The sequence below is a fragment of the Vigna unguiculata genome, chromosome 2 (genome assembly GCF_004118075.2).
Source record: "Vigna unguiculata cultivar IT97K-499-35 chromosome 2, ASM411807v1, whole genome shotgun sequence".
NCBI classification, from domain to species: Eukaryota; Viridiplantae; Streptophyta; class Magnoliopsida; order Fabales; family Fabaceae; genus Vigna; species Vigna unguiculata.
The window spans coordinates 27,652,292-27,664,634 of NC_040280.1; the positions used below are offsets into that span (position 1 = coordinate 27,652,292).

Sequence of the window (12,343 nt, forward strand, 5' to 3'; positions counted from 1 at the left end):
GGATATTTTATTCCTCGTTAGTTTTAGATTTAGATCACGATGTGGTGTACGTGAAGATTGTCTGTTTTCTCTTGGGACCATTCGGATGAAAATGAATTTTGGGTTTTCAGGTTGGGACGGCTTGGACATATTTGTTTTTCTGTTTCGCACTTTATAGTTTCAGTTTTGTTTAAAAAGTGTAAAAAGGGTGTGGATGGTTGGTCAAGTTTTGCACTGTTACTTAGGCTTTTGAATCTACTTAGCCATAAAGTTATGGTGAGAAAGTACAAGGAAAGGCTAATCCGGGACAGTAAATTGAATTAAGGTGAATCAATAATTGGGTGGACCACAAAAAAATGCCATAGTCTGAAGTTGAAAAGTTTGACAATGTAAAGACAAGGCGTGGCAATAATTTAAAATGAATGCAGTGTCTTTAGACATTGGATTACAACTATTTTAGTAATTAAGAGAGAAAGAAAAAGGGTGCTATTGAATGCTCCATTGAGCTACAACAGGCCTTATGCCAACCAAAAAAGGTTTCACTTTAACAACATGATCCTCCATTTATAATTATGCAGTAATTGTACAGTGGTCCACCCTGAAATAAGTGCAAGAAATTTATGACAGGCATAGGGTAAAATGGGTGAGAATTAGAATTTGGAGAAGCCTGAAATGGAAGCTTTTCGTTGTTGTTGTGGTATTAAGAAATAGAGGTTAGGCACAATCTTAGCAACCATCAAGGGCATTCAATTTTGGCTATGTTTGTGACTGAATTTATCAACTATAAATTACACTGGACCAATTTGGTTATGTGTTTGTTGATACTCTGGAAGAGTAAACAGAGGAAGCTCACATGGACCAAATTGGCGCGTCTGCATTATGTAGCCTGTGAAAGAATCCCATCTTTTCCCCCACTTTCTCATCATTTAACCACAACCACTGCACTGTATAGTAAAGGTTTTTTTTTTTTTTTTTTTTTTTTAACTTTCCCTCAAAATGTTGCCTTTTTTTCCAACTTCCAAATCAAAATATAGTTCAGATACTTATTTGTTTATAATTGTATTATTTATTTTCTTCCACCGACAAAAAAAAATACTGATACTTTGACACGCAACAATTTCTGCAGTTCAACAAGATTCATTTAGTTTTATCAGCCTATAATAATTAAATAATATTCTAAAATATATTTATTTGTGTAAATATTTATATATTAATAATATGTAAATGATCAAGATAGAATGATTATGTTATGATATTTTTTAATGTCATATATTTACATTATATATGGGTTAATCAAATAAGACATCACATTATTAATATTATTCTACTAATTATCATGTATAGGATAAACTGTTATTTCTTGATATTATTATATATCATCTTTTATATTATTTGTTTTTATCAAAAAAATCAGATGGCTCGAAAATCCTATAAACATACATAGTATTTCATAAAGAAAAATATATACAATTCTCATATACCGCGTTTTCCTTTTCACTCAAAAAATTCAAACTTTTTTAGTAACTTGAATGTCAGATAATCTTTTGGTTGATATTTTCATAAGTTCTCACCCTTAAGTACATTTATAAGAAATTGTCAAGATCATCAAAATTTTATCACTTGTCCACATACTCATTCCAAATGCCAGATGAAAACACTCATAAATCAAGATTAAAAATATTTTATAACAATACTTTTTTTAATCTACCACGTAGCTTTATATAACCAAATCATAATAGACATACTAAATTAAAAAATGTGTAATATTTCATATATATAAGTTGAGAAGTCAAATAAAAATAGTGAAGTAAAGCCAAAAACAAAAGATATATGTATTTTTAGTTTTTAGTCAAAGATAGTAATAAGATATTTTAATCATAAATCAAATTCAATTTAATTATAATGCACTTTACCATGTAAATAGTTTTGCAATATTGTATAATTATAAATGATATTTATGTTAAGTTTTAAGAAAAAAAATTACCTCTTTAAAAGTTAAGGATATGTAAATAGTTTTTGTACTTGTCAAATATATATAGAGAGTTTAAATTAAAATTATTCAATCTACGTATGATATATTATGATAATGCAGATGTATATTTATAAACATAGACACCCATTACAATACGTCTTTTTTTTTTATTCAAGTATAGCAGGTGTTATAAAAAAGAATGAAACAAAATTAAGATTTCTTATTTTGAATGGACCTAAAGTCTACTGCAGAAACTCAAACAAATCAAATATCACACACACACACACACACACATATATATATATATATATATATATATATATATATATATATATATATACATATATATATATATATATACATATATATATATATATATATATATATACATATATATATATATATATATATATATATATATAAAAGAAAACATTTCCACAAATTTATTTGAAAGGAAAACCTTTTTTTATCAATATGTTAAGAAAAAGAAAAATTAACTACCGTGTTTTAAGAGATTAAGGGAATAAGCTCTTCCAAATAGATATATGTTAGAAAAAAACTCACTTAAAGAAACTTTACATATTAATGAATAAGTTAATTTGTATAAGTCGTCAACTGAAATTTATTTTAATTTTTAAATAAATAAATTTTTTGTTTATGAAACAATCTGTTTATTTATTTTTGTTGTCCAAATACATGTCCCGAACTGCCATTGCCATATCTTCTTTTATTTATTTGTCTATACTGTTCTTTTTGACACTTTGACACCCTTAAAAAAAGGGTATAAATGGACTTTAGCCCATTAGACGTATAGCCCAAAAAAATCATGGACTCCGGAGGGTAACACGATAAGATTAAGGCTTTTGCTTTCTAAACCACAATCATTACTACGTGCATACCATACTGACAGAGAAGTTGCTCATTGCATTACCTTATCCTGTTGTCGTTGCACCATCATCACTGCAGTGGGAAAGGAAGAGGAAAAAGTTACAGAAGAAGAAAAAGAGAGAAAAACGCATTGCTAAATAAAAAAAGTTCTGAAAATATCATTTTTAAAAACTCATTCTGAAAAATATTATATATATTCCTATTCCTCAAAAAATTGATCCCAGCTTCATGTGTTCCAGAAATTCCGGTCCTAAAAGTCTATTCTAAAGTGTTAGATTTATGTATATATATTTTCATATGGGTTTCATATGGGTTATATACAAGATATTTGACACCACTTTAACCTTTCAATCTTAAGTTTAATATCATTTTAACCCTACAACTTTAAGTTAATGATGTTATGGATTTTTATTTTTATGTAGTGTTTAACTTTTAACTCACATTTGGATTATTTTTAACAACAAAAAGTCATGTTGCATAAATTTTATATTTTTTTTCTTCAAAAAACTAATAGAACAAATAATATAAGAGTCACCTTTACGAAGGATAAAATATCAATATGAAAATTAGAGATGTCCCAAGGAATTACAAGGGTGCAGGAAGAACAAGACTAAATTCTAATCATCTTCCAGTTTGGATTTTGTTTTAAGGGTAACTTTTACCTTACAGAGCAGCATAGAACTTCGTCTGAAACAAACTGTAGAGTCAGAAACAATTTTCTGCTTAAGCAAATCCTCATTTTCTTCAAGCAATTGTTAGGAAAATTCTAGGTTTTATGATTCCAGATTTTAACTAAAGAACAAATTGCTACAATAACTCACATGCAAAACAACACATAGCATTTCTAAGAAAATCCAGGTAACAATTAGTATTGAACAATTCCTGATGTTCCAACTGGATTCAACGTAAATACAGATGAACAAATCTACCACCTTAGAATTGCACATCCTTTACAAACCACTATACAATCAATAGCAACAAGAGTTAGAAACATACAACAGAAATCAATCTGTTTCTAAGATAAGAGAAGAAAAAAAATTACCTACGTCATGCATATATTTATATATATAGAGGGGAAATTTTGACATGGCCATACCAAACTACCTAAAAAGTAATCCAAGCTCACAAAATATGCCTCACACTGGCTGTCCAGCTAAAAGATTTTCTACTGGTGGGTTGTGGGGTAAAGTTAAGTCCAAACATCTCCTTAAAAGCTTGTTCTGGCTCCACTAATCCAACCAACTTTGCAACAATTGATGCACTGTCTCTAATGTGGTCCATGTCTTTTGTGTCAGTCCACAATCTATGGGCCAACTGCAAACTCCTATTCTTTGAACTCAAACGGAGCCCCCATTTCAAGTACAGGTTCTGTCTGTCATCTTTAGACAGTCTCTTGTGCATTTGCTTGCTCAACATTTGCCTCTCTTTTCTAAGATATCTCATGCTGTTTCAGAGTCAAAGAAACCATGGTAAGTTCTATAATTATTGTAATTTTCAATCAAAGGACATAAATAAAAACACAAAAGTTTAATTGTGTTTGTTACCTTGACTCAGGTTTCAGGATTCTTCCATCTTCCACTGTCTGGTTGCCTTGGGAAAAAGCTTGCTTAAGGTATGATAGTCTTCTGAGCTCTACCTCCATGTAGAAAGAATCTGTTTGGTCCCCTTTGAATAGAAGGAAAAAGTATGTCCTGTGAACCAATGAAACATTACAAGCACCCCAGAATTCAATGATCTCTCTTTGGAGCCTCTTGAATTTTGAAGGCCAATCTGAAACACTTTCTCTATCTTGCATTGGGTCCAAGCCAACATCTTTGACATCCTGTGCAGACATCATGGGATCCAATCCTGTCTCCGGAACCTGTCATGCAAAGCAATCATTGATTGGTTCAATTCTCAATGTAACCATGTTTCTATACTGTGAATGGGATAAAAAGAGTAACAACAGAGCAATGGTCAAAATAATTATCAATTGGCTTGGACCTGTTAACTGATATTTGGCCATCATGAAACATAAAACGTATTATAGAAGCTACCTCATGGTCAGCAAGTAAATTCAACCTCTTCAGATTCTCTGTTTCCTTTCCTTCTGGAGGCAAGGGAGAATTATACTTGCTTTCCTTGTTCGTGGACGATTTCACATTCTGAACAATATCAGCAGCAGAATTTTGCTCAAAATTCCCATGGCCATTCCATGAAAGCCCCTCTGGTCTAGCATTATAATTTAATGCATAAATGTTCTTTGGGAAGCCGTTGGGTCTTCCAGGAAAGTGTTTTTCGTTCCCTATTGGAGGTGTGTTCTGAACATCGTCTTCATCTTCAAACCAATCTGATGAAAAATTCCTCATGAGACTTGCTTTACAACTTCTACTGCGGCTCAGCTTCACGGCTCTAGAAGTACCGCTTCTACTGTTTCCTGTCATGCACACAGAAATTTCTTTTGGAGAGGAAAGAACAAAATCTTGGGGCAAATGGTTCACTCTCTTGTCTTCCTTTGACCCAGATGAACTCAGAGCTACTTTTTCCCTGTCTCTATTATTATTATTACTATCAGCTACAATCAATCCTGAGATTGACGTGCTTTCTCTAGGAGACGATGCATTGGAATTAGTGTATGCATTTGATCTTGAATCTTCAGGGTTTGATTGCTTATGCGTGTTTGCACTTAGATCTTCTAACTCAATGCACCTAACTTCCTTACAATTGTCCTCTTCATGCTGATCCAAATCATTGGGTACAGAATCGTTCCTTGTGACAGGAGGACCTGGGGAAGAACTTCTCACCAGAAGATTCTTTTCAAGGTCTGGCAGTTGAAATAAGTTGTCATCAGAACTAAAACTATGTCCATCTGAATATTGAGATGCATCAAAAGACCTGACACTCTCTTCGCCGTCAAGACTTAGAACATTTGGCTCCTCTCTGTGATTTTCAATGTTCCATGAATTTCTCACATGTAAATTTTGGTATTGAGTATCCAAACTTTCCTGGGGATTTGACAGGAAAAATTGTTAGATTTAGAAAAGGTATATGAGTCGCTACTTTCACTGCTTTAGGGAGGGCATATATACTCACCACTTGGAGCATATCTATTGTTGACACAACATCTCCATCATGCACTCTCATCATCTCGTTAATTCGAGATTCTGCAAGGTCCCGTTGCAGGGTCAGCTCTTTAACCTCTTTCTTTAACTGCATGGACAGTAACAACATTCATATTAACACAGTTCTGTTACAAACTACAACCAACAAGAGAAACATGCTCAGTGTTAGGAACTTCCAACAACCTCATTACTTAGGGTTATATATCGAATGCATATTTGTTGAAGTTGTCACCTCAATTTGAGATTAAATAAAAAAGAACAAAACTTGGTTGGAAAGTAGGTGTTTCAAGGAAGGGTATTGAGATGCTTTTTCGTGTTTTATTTCTATAAAGCATGAAATGGTTTATCATTTGCTACTGGAAAGAGGTAAGAATAATATAGGTTTTAATCATGCGAAGTTTTAGCATAAGAAAAAACATTTAAGGAAACAATATAGGTGGAAAGCCTCGTAACAGAAAAGGACAGTATGATGATAAGTATTGGAGTATATAACCAAGGAGAAGAAACAATACTGAAGGTCATTATTAGATGTTGACAGAAAAACATTGCAGAATCGGTAAAGAAAACAATTGAATCAACAATCAAGTGACGATGACCTCCAAAAAAAAATAACAATCAAGTGACAATATATATTATCCTACAAATAATACATGTCAGAAACCAATCCCTAAATTTAAGGAGAATGAATCATGGTATCTAATGAGAGGATTACAGTCAACTATTCCATTTTTATTTCATTCATGTTGTTTCTGAGATTTCTAGTTAATTCTGAGAACATCCTATTCAATAGTACCTTTCTGTATTATCTATTCTTGCTCAATGAAATAATACACGGGTGAAATCATCTCTCCATACTCTGCTCATAGTACAAGGATATTATATGTAACTTCATGGCCGATATATTTCATTATTTTATATGTCTGGAATTTTAGCCTTTTTTTCCCAGATCTGTTGTTAGATACATACTACAAAGAAACCTATGATAACCATAAAAGAGAATGAATTGAATTAGTACAAAATCTTTATTATTACCATCTCAATTTGACGGTCTTTTTCTCTCAAGATTGCAGCAGCATCAGATGTAACGTGGGGTGGCCCTGAGTTTCTTAATTCATCTTCCAGCCTAGCCAACTCTTTCTGTAATTGCTTGACTAGTGCTTTATCAGACACCACTACGTTGACTTGTGCATTAGTTGTCACTTCTTTTGCACAGCTTGCAAATAAGAGGGTGTTTCTGGTTTGTTCAACATGGCTCCGTGCAGGGCTCATGGTGCAGATGATAGCAGTTCTCGCATTGCCTCCTAACGAGGACTGCAATATGCGGGTTAGCTTTGAATCTCTGAAAGGAAAATGTCCGTTCCTTCCCTTGCTGCAACCAAAACAAAACTATATAAACTATTCCTAATATGCCAAATATTGATTATACTAAATTATGGAGCAAGCTTCTAAAGAAGAAAACACTGGCCTTGAAACCACCATCTTCATAAGCTAACCTGAGTTTGCGGATAACAGTTCCTAGAGTTAATAAGCTACGATTTATGTGGCAACCCTCTTTCAATCTCGTGCCAGCTGAATTGGTTTGGGATGCTCTTTCACTTCCAGCTAGATCAACAAAATTCTGCACCCAGAAAAAGAAAAGAGGAATTATTTGAATTCCTATAGATGTTCTTCAAGACAATAAGCTTATCCTTGAAAATATTTTCCTACAAACTGAGGGATTCAATCATACCACTGAAGCGGAAAGAGAGCTAGACTTGTCATTTCCAAGGAACTCACATGAAGAACTTTCAATTGTCTGAGGAAGCACATTGTATAGGAAATGTGAGAGAAGAAATATCATAAAAGTTTCACAAAATTAGTAGCCCTTTAACAAAATTAATAACATAAATACCAGTCTTAGAATTTGATGAGATCTGGAGCTGGCTTCATTCAGTGCTGTCTCCCCTATCTGCCTTTGAGCTGAAAAAATGCAATCAATTGAAAGATAAGTAAAGAATCTTAAAGAGGGAAAATAAAAAAAAAAATGAAATATATTCTTTCAGTCTAGGTTACTCTGTTGAAGCAAGAATCATTCAAACCCTCCTTACCTTCACTGAAAGAAATAAGTTCTGTAAAATGTTCCCAATCTCTTATAGTTTCCTCTGTCAGTTTCTCAACAACTGTCCCTCTCTGTTAAATTGCAAAACTGTGAGTAAAATGCAGAGATACTAGTTCTGTAGGAAATGAAGATGTTTACCTCTGGATCATCAAGAAGTCTGAGAGGAGTGCAATCTGGACTAAGCAGGTCTCTGACAGATTCATTATAAATCTCAATTGCCGAAAACTTCAAAACGAATTCTCTTTCCGTGTGCTATGAAAAGGTAAAACCAATGAGAAAATTGTTTTTCAGAGAGCCAAGGTAAATGTTGGCATGTTCATATTTGACCTACCATCTCTATGTACTTAAAAATGTCTGCTACTGTGTATTCAGTTATGCCACTCATGGTGTATGTCTTCCCGCTGCTTGTTTGTCCATATGCAAAAATGCTTGCTGATCAATTAGACACGACGGAGAGAGATCAAAAGAAGATGTTAACACGGAAATTCCGTGGATTCTGATGATGCTGGTGAAGGAGGAAAAGCAGACAAAGGGAAGAAACTCACAGTTGATGCCACCGACAACTGAAAGAGCAACTTCCTTAGCTGCTTTTTCATACACCTGTCTTGTGGAACAATCCGATCGAAACACATTGTCTATAGCCAAAAGGAAAGAATGGAAGATCAGAAGAGGAAAGCAATTAAAGCCAAAACCAGTGGACTAACTTCATATGTAGATATCACCAGATTTGTAACATACACCAGAAAGAATGAGCGCAAAATACATACACAATGATGAAAGTAAGTTCTTACCAAAGGAATACGCTGTTGGGTAGAGTGACCTGTCAGAAGCTGAAAGGTTGCTTCTGTATATGATGGTAGTATCATTGATGCATTCCCAGTCTGAAAGATCATTTCTTGCAAGCTCCTTTTCATTGAGGGGACGAAGACGAACAGAAACAAGAATCCTCTCGTCATGCCCAGTACGCTCGTGAATTGCCTCTTCCCCTCCAAATGAACCCATTGCTCTCACTCACTCACTCTTTCTGTAGAACTAGCCTAAACTCCAATTCCAAGGTTGAGAATGATACCATACCACATGTCATTGAATTCTGAGCATTCCAAAGACCCTTTTGGTGTTCAGTTAATTATCTCTGCTTGTGTTGCATTGTTGAGTTGAGACATAGGACCACTCAAGGTTTCAGCCTCCATTCCTCCAATCATTACCTGCTGCAGGAAACTAATCACAGATTACGGAGCCATTCAACAGAAACAAAAAAGATAAATATTGTTTACAATTTTTATATTATAGTCAGAGATGGAAGTGGGAGGAAATAAATATTAAATAGTAATTGACTAATATCATATGGTCCTATTATTACGAGAACAAACTATACGGTGGTTTCGGTATTCTTGTGGAAAGCTTGGAGTTTTGTGAAATGGTCCCCATCCCAAGAAACAGACTGTCAAATTCTTCGTCACATGGAACATAGGAAAAAGTCTAGAAGTAAGAACTTTGCAAAAGGAAATTTAACCAAAGGTGATAATGACATGCGTAGTCGATTTCTCAAGGAAAATTCATCATCCGACTTTTTGCGCAGTGAATTCAGAGAGAGATGGTTTGAAAATGGAAGGGGAAAAATGAAAGGATGTGAGTGTCTCACAAAAAATCCTCTCTATTTTTCTTTTTTGGCTGTTTTACATTTCTTCTAAATTTAGTCTATGCAAAATCCAAACAAAACCCAAAAGAAAATTCTATAAATAGAACATGAATAATAAAAACAAGAATCTGCAAAATATCATCTTGAAACCAACAACTTTTTGATGTCACCGAACATATCAACTGCGACTGAATCTCACATTTTCAGCTCAGCCGACACTTCGAGCTGATTCTGGTCTTCACCATCACAAACACCGCCTTAAAAAGGAATAATTCAATGACTTTTGGCATTGGTGTGGAGAACACAATGTTGAAGTTGAATCTTCAAAGTCAACCCAAAAGAAAAAAAAAATGAAGTAAAGAAGATGACATAAAAAGAATGTGAATATTCCTTCACCTCACGCAAATGAGTTCTCAAATGGAAGGTGCAAATGCAGGGAACAAGAAATGAGAGCTTAAAAGTTAAAAGTAAAGAGAGAAAGCAGAAATAGCATTTTCTCTCTCTTTCTAAAGGGAGTGTGCATCTGTGGATATTTCAGTGCTGCTGTGACTAGGCTTCTGAAATCGGAGCAGAGGTTATGGTGTCTCCCTCAGAATTTATTTATGTGATGTGATGAATCGCATTATATAACACATTAACACCTGAAATTAGACCGTGATAATCATTAAACCCGAAATTACCAATCTACCCAGAAGTTCTTACTTCGTGAATACTGCTTCAACAAAGTCTCCAGAAGCAGCGGTGAAAATATTACTGAAAAGAAAAGTGGCATTTGAATCATGCAGTGGCATAGCATAGCCCATAATAAGTTGGGTAAAGCACGTGGTGGCTTCACCCCACTTTTCCACATCTTGCAAGTGTTATAATTACTTCCAAGTTTCAAAGGCCTCACTAGTTTCAGCACTTCGGACCTGAACCATAATGCTTTTCAAGATTCTTGCCTCTAACAACCAGATTAATCATGATGACAGGAGAATTTATGTTTTTGTTCCAAATTAATTTACTGGAAATTACGAAAACGAACAACCTTATAAGATTGTTATGGTCTAATTTAATGTAGTAGAGATGAACAAAGTTTGTTTGAGAATTACGTTGTGAGGAGAATTATTCCGAAAGGTGAGGCAATGGAAAAAGGCATAGGGTAGCTTTTGACCAAAAGAAGTGAGGGAAGTTGAACAGGCCATGTGCAGGTTTAGAACTGGAGAGAGAAATTTGATTCACTGCATCACTGGGGACTAGAGAGGCCCATAGTTGGTGTTGATGTGGAACTGTGAATGAATGTTACATAAACAACTATACAATGTACAATACAAAAAACTACTCATTTATTCATTTGGACTTTTGTGTTCTCTCACAATAGCTCTACACGTGCATGTTCCTTCTTTGAGGTACTCTTTTTTTTTTCCCTGTTCGATTCATTAGTAGCCGACACACAATTTTAAACTTACTAAAACAGTTTTTTTAAGCAACTAACACATGCTTCGCGAGAATAGGGAAATTTTATTATATGCATTTAAAGACCAACGTGGTTTCAGTTAACAAGCTTGTCTCGTGATAAACAATGTCTCTGCGTTTTATTTCTTAGACATTCTTTTTGGGAATTGTATTCTCTATATATTTAGAATTCAAACTACTTTTCATCTACACATAAAAATATATATATTTTTTAAATTTATTTATTTTGTTTTATAACATGAGCGAGAGATGACAAATCCAATTAAACCTATCATTCCATCATCGATTTGATGGGGTGAGTATATATGGAGTTTAAAATATCTAGATCTTGAAAAGTTGACTTACTAATTCCTTTGTTTTTATATTATAATTGTAAAATATTAAAATTAAATTATTAAAATATAAGTACCATTATTAAAATAATGTTCTTTGAAAGACATACTTATACAATGGCTAACAAGTAAAAAATATTAGTTAACAAGTAAATCTTACTCTGTTGGATATTTTTTCCAAACTAAAAAAAATAATACTAATTTATTTTGTCACCCATAATCTTGAGTCAACAATATCCTAGTCTTTTATGCTGAAATATTCATCACTACATTATTCCAAAGAACTGGAATTATATAATTTAAAAAGGAGTTGTGTGAGGCACTTTACTTATCAATAAATTATTTAATCATCGTATTAGTTTATTTTGAAAAAAAATAATGCCATTTACCCTATATTATCTCTTTAATCACCAATTTAACGTTGGAATTTGTAATTTACTATTTTTTATTCTTGTTAGTTTTTACTTTTTCTCTATACTATTTTTTACATTTCTTAGTTTATATAAATATATTCTGTTTATTTTATTTTAATAAAACTAATAGAATTTAAAATAAATTAAAAAATATTTAATCACGATTACCTAAATAACAAATTAACCAATGCGCCAAGATGTTACATGTCTCTCTCACTGGTTAGAAGTGTTTTCACCAGTAGTTACCATAAAAGTTTGCTTCTATAAATAAAAGTTCCATTAAGAGTACCAAAATTTATAAGGGTAATGTTTACACTTTTACACAATTACCTAATCATAAATTATTGATAATATAATTATAAAATCATTATTGTAAAAATCAATAAATTTATCATGTATGATAATTTATAATAGGCCAACAATATAAAATAATTTATAAACATAAGGCAAATAATATATATCACTA

General features: G+C 33.0%; 1 protein-coding gene across 5 annotated transcripts; it reads right to left on the minus strand.

The window, feature by feature from the left end:
• Positions 1 to 3,684: 3,684 nt before the first annotated feature.
• LOC114173875 (kinesin-like protein KIN-7F) lies at positions 3,685 to 10,259 on the minus strand. Of its 5 annotated transcripts, none has more exons than XM_028058530.1 (14): positions 10,074 to 10,259; positions 8,830 to 9,243; positions 8,584 to 8,673; positions 8,370 to 8,470; positions 8,177 to 8,290; positions 8,028 to 8,109; positions 7,832 to 7,899; positions 7,670 to 7,735; positions 7,434 to 7,558; positions 6,973 to 7,309; positions 5,912 to 6,028; positions 4,876 to 5,823; positions 4,384 to 4,700; positions 3,685 to 4,283 (listed from the first exon to the last, which is right to left on the minus strand). In XM_028058530.1, exons 2-14 carry the CDS (start codon positions 9,038 to 9,040, stop codon positions 3,962 to 3,964), a joined length of 2,898 nt encoding a protein of 965 aa, XP_027914331.1. In that variant the 5' UTR covers positions 9,041 to 9,243; positions 10,074 to 10,259; the 3' UTR covers positions 3,685 to 3,961. The 5 variants fall into 5 exon arrangements, with proteins under 5 accessions (XP_027914331.1, XP_027914335.1, XP_027914333.1 ...); XM_028058534.1 differs by having other exon boundaries at positions 8,830 to 9,246; XM_028058532.1 differs by lacking the exon at positions 10,074 to 10,259 and adding an exon at positions 9,877 to 10,072.
• Positions 10,260 to 12,343: the final 2,084 nt, after the last annotated feature.